Genomic DNA, 19633 nt, shown 5'->3' with positions numbered 1-19633 from the left:
GATTTGCCATTGGATGACATGAGCTGATTCAACCGGGTCTGCCCCCAACCCATGCCAAGTGTTGAGTAAAAGCTTTTCCAGTCACTACATTCATATGGTTTTCCCCCAGTAGATTCTCTGATGTCTAATGAAGTGTGGCTTAAAAGGAAAGCCTTTTCCACACTGACTACATTCGTAAGGCTTTTCACCTGTGCTTTCTCTGATGTCTAAAAAGGTATGGCTTACAAGAAAAGCCTTTTCCACAGGCACTACATTCATAAGCTTTTTCTCCAATGTGGATTCTCTGATATCTAAGGAGGTGCAGCTTAAAAGGAAAACCTTTTTAACACTCACAACATTCTTAAGTCTTTTCACTTGTGTGCTTTCTCTGATGTCTCATGAGGTGTGACTTATAAACAAAACCTTTTCCACACTCTCTACATTCATAAAGTTTTTTCCAAGTGTGGATTCTCTGATGATAAATGAAACCCGACGTTTTGGTAAAAGCTTTTCCACACTCACTGTTATTTGTAAGTCTTATTTTTTAATAAAGGCAGACAGCTTTTTTTTTTTTTTTTTAAGATTTTATTATTATTGGAAAGCCGGATATACAGAGAGGAGGAGAGAGACAGAGAGGAAGATCTTCCATCCGATGTTTCACTCATCAAGTGAGCCACAATGGGCCGGTGCGCGCCTCTTATGCCAGGAACCAGGAACCTCTTCCAGGTCTCCCTCGCGGGTACAGGGTCCCAAAGTTTTGGCCCGTCCTCGACTGTTTTCCCAGGCGACAAGCAGAGAGCTGGATGGGAAGTGGAGCTGCCGGGATTAGAACCAGCGCCCATATGGGATCCCGGCACTTTCAAGGCGAGGACTTTAGCCACTAGGCCACACTGCTGGGTCCATTTGTAAGGTTTTTAACCAGTGTGGACTCTCTGATGTGATCTAATGCTTGACTTATCAGGAAATGTTTTTCCACACTCACTACATTCATAAGGTTTTTCCCCTGTGTGCTTCCTGATGACTAATGAGGTGTGACTTACGAATAAAATCTTTTCCACACTCACTACATTCATAAGGTTTGTCCCCAGTGTGGATTCTCTGATGTGCAATGAGGTTTGACTTACGACTAAAAGCTTTTCCACACTCACTACATTCATAAGCTTTTTCACCTGTGTGCTTTCTCTGATGTGCAATGAGGTTTGTCTTATGAGAAAAGCCTTTTCCACACTCACTACGTTCATAAGTTTTTTCACCTGTGTGCTTTCTCTGATGTGCAATGAGGTTTGTCTTACGAGAAAAAGCTTTTCCACACTCACTACATTCATAAGCTTTTTCCCCTGTGTGGATTCTCTGATGCCTAATGAGGTGTGACTTATGAACAAAAGCTTTTCCACACTCACTACATTCATAAGATTTTTCCCCAGTATGGATTCTCTGATGTCTAATGAGGTATAGCTTATTGGAAAAGCATTTCCCACACTCACTACACTCATAAGGTTTTTTCCCTGTGTGGATTCTCTGATGTGCAATGAGGTTTGATGTACGAATAAAAGCTTTTCCACACTCACTACATTCATAAGGTTTTTCTCCAGTGTGCTTCCTCTGATGACTAATGAGGTGTGACTTACGAATAAAAGCTTTTCCACACTCACTGCATTCATAAGGTTTTTCCCCTGTGTGGATTCTCTGATGCCTAATGAGGTGTGACTTCTGAACAAAAACTTTTCCACACACACTACATTCATAAGGTTTTTCCCCAGTATGGATTCTCTGATGTCTAATGAGGTGTGGCTTATCAGAAAAGCATTTTCCACACTCACTACACTCATAAGGTTTTTCTCCAGTATGGATTTTCTCATGCCTAATGAGGTGTGACTTATGAATAAAAGCTTTTCCACACACACCACATTTATAAGGTTTTTCTCCAGTGTGGATTCTCTGATGTGCAAGGAGCTGGGGCTTACGAGAAAAGCATTTCCCACACTCGCTACATTCATAAGGTTTCTCCCTGGTGTGGATTATCTGATGAGCAATGAGAGAAAATTGCTGGTGAAAGGTTTTTCCATGCTCATTGCATTCATATGGATTCTCTGCACTTGGAAGGATCTGATCTCTAATGAGTTCTGACTTCTGGTACATGTTTTCTTTACATTCTTTGAACACATATAGATTTTCTCCTGTGTCAGTTCTCTGTTTGCTGGTAAGGCAAGATTTAGAGTAGCCAACATGAATTGCTTCTCGCACACGGACAGGTTGCTGACTACATGGGTCTTTGGGAGAAACTTGCTCACACATAAGAACTGTCTTCTTCCCACTGAAAGTTTTCTCATTTCCATTGTGTTCAAAGGACTGCCAACAAATGTTTTTCTTGTCAAGCTGACTGAGATTTTCTTCACTCTCGAGGTTGTTCTCAGGGACATTAGAAGCATGTTTCTTTTCAAATGGTATTTCAACAGGCTTCCTGTGGAATTACAGGATTTAAAATAAACTGATGTCATTTCCTCTCTCCTTTTAAGAGGAACTAGATATCTGAGCCCCTCCTGGGAGTTGCTTTCCCCCTCCCCTTTTCCAAGTTCAACTGGTCAAATAACAAGTAAAAGTTTTGTCTGCAACTAGTTTCCATTTTCGGTTGCTATAGTATGTTACAGGAAAGATTCACTGAGCTTTCCTGGTAACATTTGATTCAGTGCACAATATGGGACTTGAGAAAGAATTTTGACTCTTATACAGGACCTATGATGGTAGACTTAGGAAAGAGAAGACTCCACAAGGTTTGTCCTGAACCTGTGTAAAAGACCTTAGGTACTTCATGTCTCTGAAAAAATATGAACACACTCACCTACCCGCACAATCCCCAGCCACTGCCTAGCTCCAGCTCAACCTCCAGATGGATTGTACTTAGTTAGGCCACAGCACACAACAACATGAAGTGGAATTTGGAGAAGACTAGACTGAGCCAGGCTGCAACACATGCTGGTGGAAAATGAGTTGAGGCAAGCCCTGGCAGTCAGGGGGATGTTGGTGAGGGACCCATGATCTCTGGGTGCAGGAGATCCAGTGGGGCCCTGGTAGCCTTGTCTGGGCCCTTGGGGACAGCTGTGTGATGAACCCAGTTTATGAACCCCAGGGGTTGTATCTGTTGCTTGGCCTGTGTCCTTGGCTGGCCAGTGCAATGGGTCTTTGGTCTACAAGTCCTGGGTATACAGGGTGTGGCAGGCCTCAGGTCACCTGGCTTGGATACTTCACATGCCTGCATGGTGGTACTAGCTCAGTGAGCTCAGGGTGAGGCTCCACTGGGGCAGGATTGACTGACTCAGGTCTTACAGGAACTGGTACTCCTCAGTTGAAAATGAGTATTGGACAACTGGCCTCGCTCCACCTGGAGATGGAAGCCCACTGAGGCCTGGAAAGCACATCTGGACCATCCAAGAGAAAGCAGGAGAGGAAAGATTGGATAACTACCCCAGCCAAATATGACAGCAAATGTCTAGGTGAATGGATTCTCTAAGGTCAACCAAGTTAGCCAATGAACATTGAAAGGGCTCCCTCTTGCTTGAATCAGTGAGATGGACATCATGTCAGAACCACCTGGACAGAAACCATGGAGGGTGTGCCACATTGACACCATGGTTTGGTATCAGGGTTCTAGTACCCATCCTTAAGCACTAGGATAGGTGGGAGACCTGGTGTAGCTTCTCTGAATATCATTTAACCCTGACCTAAAACAGGAAGGAAAAATAGAAAATTTGGAAATGATCACAACAATTTCCCTTTAATGATCTAATACATGCACACACACACACAATACACAGAAACCCAAACCATGAAAAACTTTTGAAGTCACATTCCCCCAGTCTCACCCACCTCTTGATGTTGGAGGTGGGTGGAGCCTAGGCCTGCCTTGTTTTCAGTGTATCTGCTCCCAATATACTCACCAGGAACACTGAAACCCTTTGTACTCGGGCAGGCCCAGGCCTAGCTTACCACATGGTCATAGTGGCTGAACCTAAGGTCCTAAGCATGGACTCAAATCTCGCTTGGGTCCTCACAGGAACAGCAAGTGTATGGGAGAATAAAGAAAATACATAGTTTTCTACTAAATAGCAATTGATTACATTCAGGATCTGGATCTTAAATTCATTTTTTAATTTATCTTTTTGGAGACAGAGAAGTTTTATTGCAAAAGTGGTCATGTAAGCAGGGGAAGAGAAGGGAAGTGGAAAGCACGCCTTTAGAGAAAATTAGGTGGTGGTGTGCTTCTTGAAATTAGGGACACCTAGTTAGTAACTCTCGATTGTTGTTCCAACCCTTGGTTACTAAAACAGCATGCAGAACTGGAAAAAGGACCGACTCCTCTGTTTTCTCCCAATTCCTGTGAATCCCATCCTTCTACCTGATTTCACACTCCTACTTCTCCATATAAGTTAAAAGAATCACTGAGGTTTCCAAACATTTGGTTTGGTGCACAATATGGTACTTGAGACAGACTGCCGGCTCTTATACACAAGCTATGAGGCTGCACGTAGCAAAGAGAAAACTCCACAAGGTTTGTACTAAAGCTGTGGAAATGACCCTTGGCACCCCATGCCTCTGCACAAACATGAACACACCCTCCCACTAACCTAATCTCCAGACACTGTCCAGCTCCAGCTAAACTTCCAGACTGACTGTGATTTGGGGGGAATGGGAGGTGGAGATAGGGAGTATAACACTTTAGGTATTTAGAGGCTTTAATCACCAACTGCCTATTTTCACTTTTGCTCTCATGTCAATTTTCATTTTAGAAGCAAGTCTCTGGGTCCTTATATTTAGAAAACTGTTGGAGGATTGACGGAAGAGGTGAATTTTCTGCAGGACTTGAAACTCCTTCAGTAGATCCTGAATCCCAACTACCTGACATGGGACCAAAGTTCTGGGCTCTTTCTTCATGCTTCACATTGGTTTATCCTCATTGGAGGAGGGATCAGTGTCCAGACACCACCTAATATTCACTTTGGTTTGAGTTTTTATTGTTAAGATGCATTTATATTTAGTGGAAATTCAGATATACACAGAGGATGTGAGACACATAGGAAGATCTTCCATATGCTGATTCACTTCCCAAAAATACACAACTGCCAGAGCTGAGCTGCTTCAAAGGCAAGAACGAGGAGCTTCTTCCGGGTCTCCCACGCAGGTGTATAGTCATAAGCACGTGGGGTGTCCTCAATAGCTTTCCCAGGCCACAGGCTGATGAGGTCCATGCAGTGGGTGCAACAGACATGAAGCTGTGAAGAGAACTTTTCCATTTGCAGGCAAGGCCGCAGGGAATTCCCCACTGCATGACAAGGCCCAGCGGATATCTCTACAACCACCTGAAAAGCAGTTCCACCTCCCTTTGCATACACACCAGACAACCCCACAGAGATTTCTATAATTCATCATTGTCTGCCACTGTGGAGCTGTTTTTATGATCAGTGTGAGTTTAGAAGATGATGTTGGTGCGGGCCCAGCGGCGTGGCCTAGCGGCTAAGGTCCTCACCCTGAATGCCCTGGAATCCCATATGGGCACAGGTTCTAATCCAAGCAGCTCTACTTCCTGACCAGCTCCCTGTTTGTGGCCTGGGAAAGCAGTCGAGGACTCTGCAACCATGTGGGAGACCTGGAGGAGGTTCCTGGTTCCTGGCTTCGGATTGGCACAGCACCAGCCATTGCGGTTCACTTGGGGAGTGAATCATCGGATGGAAGATCTTCCTCTCTGTCTCTCCTCCTCTCTGTATATCTGACTTTGTATTAAAAAATAAATAAATCTTAAAAAAAAGAAGATGATGTTGGTGATAACATCTTAGCAAAGGGACCTTTTACTATTCCTACTCCCTTAGCTGGCCCTGTGATCATATGAAATTCAAGAATGTTAAGTCCCTACACCTAGCAGGAATCTATGCTTAGGCTTATCCTCCCACATTGACCATATGCTAATCAAGGATGTTAAGTCCCTAGGTATAGTGGAAATCTATTCTTTCCCTCTTTGACTAATCTTTAAGTCCCTCCTTCTGTGATACACTTCCTCCCTTAACTGACTCAAGAGTAAGTTGTAGAATCCGGATTGTAATAGGAATGTGTTACTGATTGACACGTACTATCTATTGAGAACTCCCTGACCACAGGATTAGGGCGGCTGATCCTGCCTCAACGTGAAACAATTGGCAGAACTATCCTTAGGAATGCCCGTTTGACCAGGTATGAAAAGTAGGTGCCAAAGATTGTGAAGGCTTCTGTATAAAAAAAGAGGACAGCTCTCTTGCCTTGTCCATTATGATCCTGAAACTGTAGTGGTCCATTTGTTTTCTGTGCCTACTTCAAGCACCCTTCTTAAATTCTGAACGTGGCTAAGCTGGACTCCGGCAATGTGCAGAGAGCTGGATGTTAAGTGGGGCTACCAGGGCACAAACCGGTGTCCATATATGATCCCAGTGCATGCACAGCAAGAGCCAGCCACTAGGCTACCATGCCATGCCCTCAGGTTTGATCTTTACAAATGACTTATGTGGATGACTCCTCTACACTTCATACATGAGTTCAGAAAAAGCCAGTTTCTTCAAATTTGTCACTCATGTGGCTTCCCACCTCTGACAGCTGAACAGGCATAGAATGGCAGGTGTTTGAAGCAGTGTAGTAGCAGCTATTTCCTTGCTGGTTGAGAGACAACCAATACAATGGGAAGTGTCTTATCCACAGGTTCCTGTACAGACAAGGGATTTTCAGGGCACACTTAAAAATCTAATACCCTTCTGAAAAATTTTGCAGTCTTCATTCAAGAGGCACACCATCTCCTGGCTCTCTCCCAAGAAATGCTATTTGATTCTCTCTGCTTTCTACATTCACCTGGTCACTTTGCAAATAAAGCTACTATCTGCAAATGAAAAAGAAAAAAGGAGAAAGAAAGAATGAAACCCTATTTCTCAAGTCTAATTTTTGTATAATTTTCCTTTCATATTGTGCTGCAATTATGGCCAAAGCTAATGCTAAGCATCTTTGTGGCAATGCAGCTCTCTTTTCAGTTATTATGTAATTTTTGTGATTAAAACTTACCTGAAGATTATTTCTTGGTCTTTCTGATTAGCTCCAAGCAGCTCATTCTTTCCATGGGGATCTGAAATGAGGAAAAGAGTAACCATATCTCTGAACCACATCTAAATGTTTCTTTTCAAATGCTAACGTGAAGTCAATGAGATTTGCTGTCATCTAGATACAGCACATTTTAATATTAGTGAAATGTGGACATTTATGAGCAGTATTAAATAGGCATTACATCTCATCTATTAATGCCTTAACTTAATACCCATTTTTTAAAATGAAAATTTCAATTATGTGACATTGTGTATTTAACTTAAAGTGGGATATTACAGAAAATATGGTATAAAAATTCAAAATAAGGTTTGGGGTATCTTACATCCTATCTTAGCTCTAATTCATCTTTTGCTGGCTACTCTGCTTCAAATACAACCTCCTGAAAATGTATCTTGGGAGGTGGCAGCTGTGATTCAAGTGTTTGGGATCGTGAAAAGACCCATATATACTTCCAGATTTATGGTGACAGGCTGGCAAATTGCTAGAAGAAACCTGTACATGGAGACTATAGAATGCTGTGTTTCACCAGTTGTTCTTCTGGAAAAAACTCAAAGTAAAAATCAAATATAATTCAGGTCATCATTTACTGAAAGAAGTATCAACTTCCCTGCTGACCTACCTGGAAGTCTCTGCTTGACAGAGTTCTCCACTGTCCATGGTGCTGATTCTTGCTCCAACTTGAAGATCACATCAGGCTTTGTCATGCAGTACCCTGTGAATGGAGAATGATGCAGATTTTCCAAAATCACCATTAGTCCTACCAACTACTACACTTTATAAACTTCTCTTTCATTAGCAAACTATACAGAAGTGTTCTTTAAGGCATGACAGAACTTCACTCACCCAAGGACAGCAGATTGTTATAGGTCTCAAGCATCACCTCCCTGTACAGAGTCCGCTGAGTATTGTCCATTGTCTGCCATTCTTCCCGGGTAAAGTCCACAGTCACATCTTCAAAGGACACCAACACCTATAATAGCACATGTCTCCTCAGCTCTGGATCATTAAATAGAAACACTGACAGTGCATTTTCTGTATATTTAATTTGCAACTTCTATGGAAGTAGTTTAATTTATAATTTATACAGCATCACAGAGTAACAGTTAAATGAAAATATCTTGTGTTGTATTACTTTTGCAATTCCAATATTACAACAGAATATTCTTGATTCTCTTAAAGGCTGTTTTCTCTAAAGATTCTAATTCTAATGAACTGTTGAAGGCATTGTTGTTGTTGTTTTTTTAAAGATTTATTTATTTTTATTACAAAGTGAGATGTATAGAGAGGAGGAGACACAGAGAGGAAGATCTTCCGTCCGATGATTCACTCCCCAAGTGAGCCGAAATGGCTGGTGCTGCACCAATCTGAAGCCAGGAACCAGGAAACTCCTCCAGGTCTCCCACACAGGTGCAGGGTCCCAAAACTTTGGGCCGTCCTCGACTGCTTTCCCAGGCCACAAGCAAGAAGCAGGCTCACAGTTGGTCCTTGAAACATGCAACAAAACTTAGTAGTGAGGGGTGTGTCGGGGGTGCACTCGGCAAGGGGCCACACCACCACAGTGCCAGCACACACCGGCACCCCCCAAGCTCAGCCCTCGGAGGCATCGTGGCTGAGAGGGCCGCTGGGTGTTGGCCCAGCCCGCCCATGGAACCCTGCGAGTCCCGGTGGCCGCTCGCACTGCAGGCTGACATGCAGGGGGAGGAGCAGGGCCGAGCGCGCCCGCCGGGCTCCCGCACCCCGAGGGAAGCTGAGGCAGCCAGGGAGGGCCCCGAAAGTAGAGCAGGTGGCAGCAAGCGGAGCGGCCTACTGAGGGGCGCGGGGGGACGCCGCCACAGCCCTCCTCCCGCTCCTGAAGGCATCGTTAGAATAGCTCTCCAAGTGGAAGATATCACTCAGTTTCCTTTATTGCCACTCTAATTTTCAACTAAACTAACATAAGTAACCTTACTGACAATGAGCTGAAATATTAACTCAGCATCTATAACACTAAGCTGAGTTTAATTCTTCTCTGTGTGTTCAATTTGCATCTTCTAGGAATGCAGCTTAATTTACAATCTATTTGGCAACCAGGTAAAAACAAAACATTTTGTCCTGTATCATGTTTGCAATTCTGAAGCTATAATTCCATTCTTATTCTGTATCAGACTGTTTTCTCTAATAAACTTAAAATGAGTTCATTGTGCAATCTTTAGATACACATGAGGTAAAAGTCATGCTAGATTAGATAATTAAGATAAATGCTTTCTATTGCACAAGATAACGAGAAAATTATTAAGTAGCTTACTAATGATTTCATTATACATACTGAAATACTTTAAAATTCCGTTTTCTTAATTCAAAGTGAAATAATGAAATACTGAAAACATTTTTAAACTTTACATCCATGAATAAATATTTCCTTCAGCTTATACTGGAATTAAATATATATGATCATATATATCAATAACACATTTATATGTACATACTCAAGACAAAAAATATGAAATACATATGCATGTAATTCTAGTGTATAAATATAAAACTATATATATTTCTTTTTTTCACTTTTGAGTATGCACATATTAAAACTTTCTACTTTGTTTTTGCTTTACTTTTTATGGAATAACATACTTAAACTGAAGTTTTAATTTCCACATAGTAAACTACAGCTTAGGGGGAAAACAAATGATAGTCTCATAAAGAACTATCTTCTTCTGAGAATTAGTTGGTATCAGCCAGTCACAGCCTGCTAGCTGAACAGAAGATATACATATAAGACAAATGACATGCTGTAACAAACCTAATCCTTTTTTTTAATGTCCTGGAAGCCCTTTAGCATTTACCAATTTTCTGGGTTTGCCTTTTGTTCCAGAAATTTATTTACTAATTTAACATAAAAACAGCTAATGTAGCATATATACATACATTTAACAGTATGATACTTCTTTTGAATCTTCCCTTTTCCCCTGTTACTCTCTTAAGCATTTGGAATAACATGCTTGAAATTCACATTGTATTCAAGATCTTAATTTTTGAGTAACTGATTCAAAGAACAGTAAAATGACCAATTTCATAGGTAAGCACTATAAATATAATGAAATTAAAAGATGTTTCAATGATACAATTTACAAACAAATATCATTTAAACTGCAGTAGGATATCATCATTCGCTGTGTGACAAAGATGTAAATCAAATGTAACAAACCATGTTTGCATCAATGCCTGTATATAAAACATTGTTTCTTCCCTACCTTTATTGTTGCTGCTTGTGATTCTTTAAGCTACTCTACATAACAAAATATCATATTGGCATATCTGTATTTAGGATGTTTTTTAAAAAAGATTTATTTAGTTTTATTACAAGGTCAGATATACACAGAGGAGGAGAGATATACAGAGAGGAAGATCTTCCATCTGATGATTCACTCCCCAAGCGAGCACAACAGCCGGTGCTGTGCCAATTTGAAGCCAGGAACCAGGAACTCTTCTGGGTCTCCCACGCAGGTGTAGGGTCCCAAAGCTTTAGGCTATCCTTAACTGCTTTCCCAGGCCAAAAGCAGGGAGCTGGATGGGAAGTGGAGCTGCTGGGATTAGAACCGGCGTTCATATGGGATCCTGGTGTGTTCAACACGAAGACTTTAGCTGCTAGGCCACACTGCCAGGCCCTGTATTTAGGATATTTCACTTAACATTTTATACTCTAGTAATACTAATTTTGATATAATACACAGAATTTTGTTTTCACAGATGAAAAACAGGTTGTTGCACACATACACTGTTTTCCTTATTCAATTATCTAATGATGGACACCTCAATTCATTCCACATCTTGTGTATTATGAATAGTGCTGTTATAAAATAGATCGTATCTCTTTCATACAGCGCCACCCAAACTCTTGGGCTTACCAGTGGGGCTAGAATTACACAGGGTGTGACCCACACATCCTGCACAGAATCTACTCCCAGCTATGGTTCTTGAGTGCTAGTTAATGTTATGGCCCTGCCTAATGTGACCAGTCTCCTGATCCATCATCATTTCAGGTAATAAGCTATCCTGCTGGACAAGCTTTTGCATGAACTGGTGTTCATCAACCAGTATTGTTAAGTGATTACAAGTTCTTCAAAGGAAGAGTTATTGCCTTTGGGAGTCTTTACGATTGACTTAGATCTCAGAAGCACAGTGGAATCAACCTGGAGCTACCTAAGCAACGATTCAGACAACCTAATACTCCGAGCTCCCTGGCAGGGTGGCCAATAGGCACAGCCTGGACACAGCTCACCAGGAGCACATGGTAGCTGGAGTCGGGATCTGAGCAGGACACCCTATCCTGGAGCCCACCAGCAGCCTCCCAACTGCTGGAAGTTTAAATCTCCAGGCCCAAAGTTGCACCCTTCCCCAATCCCATTCACTGTCCAATGAGGGCACTGGGTGGGCCCTGGACCTACCCAGTCACGGAGACTTCCCCCCTCGGTGTACTCCCTCTGAAGGAAGCAGGCCCCGAATCCAGGCTGGTGCGGGCATAATTCACCACATGCACATTGAGGCTGGAGTCAGCATCCGAGCAGTACACCCAATCCTGGAGCCCAAACAAGAGCTGAGAATTGTAAAGAGCTGAGCTATACAGAACCATCGAACCCTCTGACACTCATGAATATTAGGATTGGGAACAGGACACACTGGTCCAGGATGCATCAAGAGCAGTCTGCCGCTCAAAACAACATGCAAAGGAACCAGGTGGGGCAGGCCTAATATGTCTGATTAGGTGTCAGTGTGACTGAGATGCAGTTCCCAACTGGTGTACATGAGAGCTGAATGTTGGATGGACATGGTTTGGCTCCACCACAGCATCCACTGGTTTGCATACAAGATGGGACTAGACACAAAACTTATCCAGCAACTGCAACCACCAGTGTGTGGTAGGCTGATGTGTGTGACACACTGAGCTGGACCCTGGACTGGCAAGTAAACGGATATGTCTATGATTTCTTCAGGGATCCCCATCACTGAACCAATGGACGCAGAATTCCCAAAATGTAGACAAATGTGGAATGTGTGCATTAACCTTGGAGTGCACGTGTCAGAACTAGGCCGCCTCATTTGATGAATGAACATGCTCAGATGCACATAGGGGATATGGCAGTCTGTTGGAGCCTGCAGATGAAGGAGGGCAGAACAGATTACCAACTACCCCAGGGAAGTATTGACATCAAATATCTGGCTGAATGGAAACTCAACTTGGAATGTCAACCAATCAACCTTGAAAGGATTTCTTATGAAAATCACTTCAACAGAACCTTCAGAGCATGCTCTGCATTGGCGACCGTGGGATATAAGATGGCCATTCCACATCCCAAGGTTCTATTGTGGGGATTCTGGGAGTGGCTTCTCTCCTACATCCCACCATTCCAGACGCAGGAAGAAGAACATTCGGAAACAATGGTCTCATCCACTTCCCCCTAATTCTCCATCCTTCCTAGCTTAATCAGCATCCACATGTGCATGCATGCTCCATTTTCAGCTATGTAAACATTAACAAGACAGAATTTGAAAAAGAACCATTAGAAATGAATTACTGTGATTCAAGACACATTCTATAGTATATATTTATGGCAACCAAAGCACACTCTTATTTGTAACTATACTTCCTATTGCTAATGAGAAAGAACCTCCCATGATCAGAGAAATACAGAAATCAAAAGTTTTCACTTTACATGGTCAACACCTGAGCTATAACAACAAAAATATGAAATAAGCATCCTAAGTACTGATCTCCAAGTCTCACAAAAATAAGAAGCAAAGTGTAGGAGTAGAAAAGGGAAATTCAAAATAAAGACTAATGAAGAAATAAGAACTATATTCAGAAATATTGAAGATAAAGGAAGCATTCATTGTTCTTAAAAGGAGAACTAAATCAGTAAAACTTTTGCTAGATGAAGCAAAAAGTAGGCTCAAGTACATAACATCAAAAAGAAGACAGACATATAATAATTGATATCACAGAAGTACAGTGGATCAGGGCTGTCTGGACAAAGTGGGTTCTGCCACTGCTTGGGATATATTCTTCCCATGTAGATCCCACCATAAGTCCTGGCTGCTGCATTTTTTTTCCCTCTCTCTTTCTATTTTTTTTTTTTTTTGAATAAACATTTATCTACTTCTATTGGAAAGCCTAATATTTAAAAAAAAAAGGGAAAGAGAGAGACAGATACGATGATCATGCATTGCCTGATTCATGCCCCAAGTGGCCACAACTGCCCAAGCTGAGCCAAATTGAAGCCAGCAGCCTGGAGCTTTTTCCAGGTCTCCCACACATGCAGGGTCCCATGGCTTTGGGCCATCCTCCACTGATTTCCCATGCCACAATCAGGGAGCTGGATGAGAAGTGTGACCATCAGAATTATAACCAGCACCTATATGGAATCCCAGCATGCGCAAGGCAAGGACTTTACCCACTAGGTCACTGCGGAGGCCCAGCTGCTTTAGTTCTGATCCAGCTCCCTTCTAGTGCGTGTGGGAATGCAGAGGATGCTGCAAGTGCTTGATCCCCTGTACTGATCTGGGAGAACTGGGAAGAAGCTTCAACCTGGTCCTGCTTTAATCACTGTGGTCACTTGGAGAGGAATAAAACAGAAGGAAAATCTCTCTAACTCTCCCTCTTTCTCTATAGTTCTGCCTTGCATATCGATAAAATAATTCTTAAAAAAATTTTTTTTAAGATTTTATTATTATTGGAAAGCCGGATATACAGAGAGGAGGTGAGACAGAGAGGAAGATCTTCCGTCCAATGTTTCACTCCCCAAGTGAGCCGCAACGGGCCGGTACGCGCTGATCCGATGCCGGGAACCAGGGACCTCTTCCGGGTCTCCCACACGGGTGCAGGTTCCCAAAGCTTTGGGCCATTCCCAACTGCTTTCCCAGGCCACAAGCAGGGAGCAGAATGGGAAGTGGAGCTGCCAGGATTAGAACCGGCGCTCATTTGGGATCCCGGGGCTTTCAAGGCGAGGACTTTAGCTGCTAGGCCACGCCGCTGGGCCCAAAATTTTTTTTAAATTGCAAAGTCAGATATACAGAGAGATGAAAAGACAGACAGGAAGATCTTCCATCCGATGATTCACACCCCAAGTGGTTGCAATGGCCAGCGCTGCACCAATCTGAAGCTAGGAGCCAGGAATCTCCTCCAGGTCTCCCACACGGGTGCAGGGTCCCAAGGCTTTGGGCTGTCCTTGACTGCATTCTCAGGACACAAGCAGGGAGGCAGACAGACTGTGGCTTCAATGAAATTAGAACCGGTGCCATATGGGATCCCAGCATGTTCAAAGTGAGGACTTTAGCTGCTAGGCCACCACGCCAGGCCTAATAAAATAAATCTTTACTGGAAAAATGGATGTGCAATGGATTGCTAGGGACTATCAACTGTAGTGATAAACAAATAAATCATAAAAAAGCTTAATTTCTGGATGCTTAGCATTAGGCTACAAACTGAATGAAAAAGACATCAAAAAACTTGATAAAACAGGCAGTTAACAGTGAATCAGGAATAAATCTCTTCAAACCAAAGGTCAACACTAGGTGTCTTCACTACTAAATTCTACCAAATTAACATCACATTTTCTAGAATTACTATAAAATTAAGATGAAGAAAATTATGCTAAGCATAATTATGCTAAGCCTAACAATACTTAGATTCCTTAACTAGACTGAATCAGCAATAGGACGATCTTAACTATGTCTGACTGTTTAAAATAGGGGAAAAAAAGATGGAATTGCTCAGTAAAAGTCCAATCTCCATTGCTGTATAATTAGTTCTCTATATATTTACTTAATGCTTCTTCTGAAATAATTGCTTATAGTCCAAAAATCTAGTTTAAAACCATTAAAAAGTCATAGACAAACACATCTGATAAAAAGATGTAAAATTCTGATCATGGGGCCCAGTGAGGTGGCCTTGTTGCTAAAGTCCTTGTATTGCATGCACCAGGATCCCATATGGTCACCGGTTATAATCCAGCAGCCCAGGCTTCCCCATTTGGGGAGAAAACCATGAGACCTAAGATTTTAATCTAATTCTCTCCTCCACTGTATATATCTGATTTTACAATAAATAAAATCTTTAATAAAAACATTCCTATTATACATGTAAAATAAATGAGACATCACATCAATAAGCTCACATACAATAGCCATGGTGCACCTAAAGAATGTAGAAAATGGGCCAATAAATGAAAACCAACAACCAAATATTTCACATAAACAAGATGGACCAGCATCATTAAAATTATCTTATAGAAAGCACTCAATGAATTTCTACATTTATTTTGTAATAACATTTATGTAAGTTGAGGAAATCTACAAATATATAAATATATCCAAATATACCTCAGTTGAGGTACACAGAAATAGGTCTCAATAAAATAGTATCTATAGATAACAAACCTATAGCCATTACACAACTGAACGCCAAAAAACCAAAAGCATTTCCTCTAAGATACGTAACCAAATTAGAATGCCTACTTTTTATTGTTATGTAATATTCACACAAATAGACAAGGAAGTAAAAGGCACAAAAATATACTAAATTAGTATACTAAACAAGATAATAAATTACTTTTGAATCTAGATATCATTTGTTCATCTGATGTTATTAATAGTGAAACCTAATGAATGCCAAGAGATTGCATTCAGTCATTAAAAACAACAAATTCTTACTTGTTACAAAATAGATGAACATGGATGTAGTGAAATAAAATAAGGCAAATGTAGAAAAAACTAACATGTTATCATATATAACTGTTAAAAAATAGCTGCAAACTTAGAATTGTGATTGCTACGGGTTGGTCAGAGTGAAGACCAGGGCTAGGAAGGAGGTAGAAAGGTAGCAAAGAGAGACAGAAGGAACAAGATCCAGTGTTCCATCCCAGTGCGTGGTGACTGCAGTTCACAATGATAAGGCAACTGGAACGGAGGACCCTGTGTGCTGTAAAACACACACACACACACACACACACACACACACACACACACACACGGAAAGCCTGGGCACCTGGTTTACTCAGCTGATGCTGTGCATATAATTAAATAAAACATTGTACTCTATATTATTCAAATACAGGTTGAACAAACTCCACTGGATTTTTTTCTTTTTAGAAATCAGAATCATCCCTTTACACTAAAATCTGTTAAAAAGATGTTAAACATCCCAGCTCTAGCCAGCTGTCTTTTTACACTGTACCTAGGTAAATGTTACACAGGTGGGAGAAAATCAGCTAAGAGCTGGTGGGCATCCTGGGCCTGGCTAATGCCAAATATGTGTTAACTATATCAGTGTGTCATCATAGCCGCAAATTCTTTTTCTCCTTTTCTTTTCTTTATTTTTTTAAGATATGTGGGAGGGACATCAGGACTGTGTTAATGGAGCTGCCAGCAGCATGGTGGCTGCCAGTGGTACCTGAATCAGCCTGGACCCAATACTTGGAGCACTAGCAACAGTCATTGATGCCAAGTGCTGAATCCTGGGCTTGTTGGTAGCCAAAGCACCAACTGGCACCAGGCTTCGCCTGCTAGCTTCACCCAGCGGCAAGCTTTAGAGTCTTGGGGTGTGGAATTGTTACCTAGGGACATTCATGGATAAGTTCACTGTACATGTAGGTAAGAACTGAATCCTGAGGGATACCCAGTGACAGGGCCAATGCACTTGCAGGAAAATGAGGGGACTGAGACATGGTGGCTTGGAGAGGAGAGACTAGAAGCACTGTATAGGTCAGACTGATACACCAGCCCATATGAGAGCCCTGAGTAGGGATTTTTAGTAAAGAATGTTGCTGACCACCACATGCTAGCCCATGCAAAAGTTAGGGCTGGGGATCTGTCAGACAAGGCTAGATCCCACTGCCTGACTGAATGTTGGAACAGGGAGGGGTCTGGTTAGGCAGGGCAATGACATTAGCATGAGAGAGAACCAGATCCAGGGGTAGATTCTGTGGGGGATATGTGGGCCTAAACCTGTGGAAATGCAAGTCCAACTGGTTAGGTCAAGAGCTGGGAGGGTGATGGGTTGAGCTAGGTGTGACCATAGAACCTGTCAACATTCATGGGTACAGACACTGAGAATAATCCAGGCATGTCCAAGCTACAGCACCAGAATATGCATCCTAAAAGACGGTGTGCAGTAGCCTGGGCAACAACATTCATAAACTCTTACAAGGCCAAGATGGAGAGGCAGGCTATGCCGGGCAAGGGCATGAGTGAGATCTGGGTCTGGGAGTAGGCAGAATGAGAGAACTTGGGAAACTCTCCTGCTGGGTCATAGCTCCTGCTGGTGAGCACATGATCCACGTCTGGGGGTCAAGCAAGGTGGGCAGGTGGGCACGTTAGCTCCACCTGTTGGCAAACGTGTGGGCTGGCTGTGCAAAGGGGCAGATCAGGCAGGGCCAAGCAAATCTTAACTCACCAGCAAGTGCAGAGACCAGGCTGGAGCACAGGTCATTCCAGCTAGGATGTCACACCTAAAAGTGTTCATGGGCTAGGGATGGGAACAGACTGAGCAGGTCCAGGTTACAGTACCCACCAGCAAGAGCTGGGACTGCCCAGGCTCCAGCACTTGAAAGCAAAGGCCAAGACAGGTGAGGGACTATGCAAGCTGCATCAGAGAAACCACTAGAAAAAGCAAGATCTGTGGCGAGGAACAGGCCTGGCTGGGGAGCTAAGGGTATACCCTGACTAGGTTGTGGTTCCTACTGGTAAGTGCGAGGGCCAGAGTAGGGGTTCTTACATGGCTGCAGTTTATTTGGCACAAGTGTGGACTAGGTCTAATGTGTGCCAGACTGAGCTAGACTCTAGCACCCACTGGTGCTCATGAGAACAAGGCTTAATGTAGGATGGACTAGGCTATATCTCTCACTGCTGAGCTATGTATGAACTATGTCTGGGTGTGGACAATCCTGGGTTGGGCTGAAATACCCAACAGAAAAAAAACAGGATGGGTTGAAGGCCAATCAGGAAAGGCCACTGTTCCTGGTAAGACAGGAGATGGACAAAGTAGGGCTGCACCATGGACCCACTGGTCTGGCATTAGGATAAGTTCTCATGGATGAGCTTGTGCAATTCCTCTGTTGGGACACAGTCCCTGCAGGTGAGAGCAAGAACCATGACAGGGAGCAGCCTAGACCAGGCCAGGTTATGGTACCCAAGGGCATACCTTTGGCTCAGGTCTGGGGCAAACCAGGCTGGGCCAGTTCATATCACCCACAGGCAAATCTGAGAGCCAGAATGGTATGTGGATCATGCTGAGTTGGGCCACAACACCACACAATTCACATTAGGGATCGGACTGGCAGCTGGTTGGACTGGCTAAGCTGTAGCTCCCACCTATGTGAGCTTGAACTGGGGGCAAGCCGGGACACACTGTAGTACTCAATGGCAAATGCCAAGCTGAGCTTCGCTATGCCAGACTCGGCCACAGCACATAACCATCACAAATGAGACCCATGGGAAAGCAGGCAAACCCAGGAGGGGGCTGCAGGGAGCTTCCCCACTGAGCCACTACTCCCAATGGTGAATGTGAGAGCTGGTACTTGGGTAGACCACTTCGGGCAGCGATATAACATCTGTTGGCCTGCATGTTTAGTGGAACTTGGAAAATCCAAGGTGGGCAGACTGTACCTATTGGTATGTGCATAAGCCAGAGTGGGTGAGGGTTGGGTTGGATGGGCTTTGCCACAGCATCACCTAGCAGATGATGGTTCTGGAGGAGGGAAACTCTTTCAAGTAAAACTACAGAAACACCTGCAGAGTGCAAGATCCAGGAATGGGAGAGAGCCCATGAGGGAAACAATGAGCACCTCTCTGATAGACTGCAACACTCATTGGTTTGTATAGAAGAGAGGGCTAGAGACAGATCTGATCCAGCAATATCAACCACCAACATGTGCATAAGCTGATTTAGGTGATTGAATGTCCTGGACCCTCTGTTGGCATGCACACAAAAGAAGCAGGTCTGGGATCACATCAGATCAAGTTTCTTTGGGGGTCCCCCTACTGAATCACTGGATTCAGAACTCCAACCATGGAGAGAACTGCAGGTTCCATGGACTGACAATGGAGGGTATTTGTCAGAGCCAGGCCTCCTCAGTGGCTTCAATGGAGCAGTGAACAGCATATTCAGCTGCACATGGAGAACATGGCAATACATTCAGCCCACCATACTGACACTCCCTTACACTGTTTTACCCATTGTAACAGTGCTGTCAATTTATTGTCAATATATCTCAGGGCAAATTGCAGTCATCTAGCGGCTAAAGTTCTCACCTTGAACATGTCAGGATTCCATATGGATACCAGTTCTGATCCCAGCAGTTACACTTCCCATCCAGCTCACTGCTCGTGGTCTGGGAAAGCAGTCGAGCATGGCCCAAACCCTTGGGACACTGCACCCATGTAGAGGACCCAGAAGAGTATTTGGGCTCCTGGCTTGATTTTAGTGCAGCACGGGCCATTTCAGTACACCTGGAAATGGAGGATCTTCCTCTCTGTCTCTCCTCCTCTCTGTATATCTGACTTTGTAATAAAA

The 19633-nt window shown here is 43.1% G+C and overlaps 2 protein-coding genes across 2 annotated transcripts in view; both read right to left on the bottom strand.

Annotated features, from left to right (window-relative positions):
- Positions 1-19633, bottom strand: part of LOC131483360 (zinc finger protein 260-like) — an 88722-nt gene that overhangs the window by 61732 nt on the left and 7357 nt on the right. The window contains exons 3-5 of the mRNA XM_058681294.1: positions 7933-8059; positions 7709-7801; positions 7051-7111 (exon numbers count right to left, since the gene is read on the bottom strand). Of these exons, the coding sequence (XP_058537277.1) occupies positions 7051-7111; positions 7709-7801; positions 7933-8059 (281 nt within the window). The remainder of the gene's footprint in view (positions 1-7050; positions 7112-7708; positions 7802-7932; positions 8060-19633) is intronic.
- On the bottom strand, positions 341-4908 carry LOC131483323 (zinc finger protein OZF-like). The gene is given in 4 exon segments (XM_058681258.1): positions 341-500; positions 958-993; positions 995-2069; positions 4722-4908. Coding segments are annotated over 4 exon segments (1458 nt in total).

The sequence above is a fragment of the Ochotona princeps genome, chromosome 25 (genome assembly GCF_030435755.1).
Source record: "Ochotona princeps isolate mOchPri1 chromosome 25, mOchPri1.hap1, whole genome shotgun sequence".
Taxonomy (NCBI): domain Eukaryota; kingdom Metazoa; phylum Chordata; class Mammalia; order Lagomorpha; family Ochotonidae; genus Ochotona; species Ochotona princeps.
Note: the sequence above shows the minus strand (reverse complement) of the source record. Positions and strands in the feature narration are given on the sequence as shown.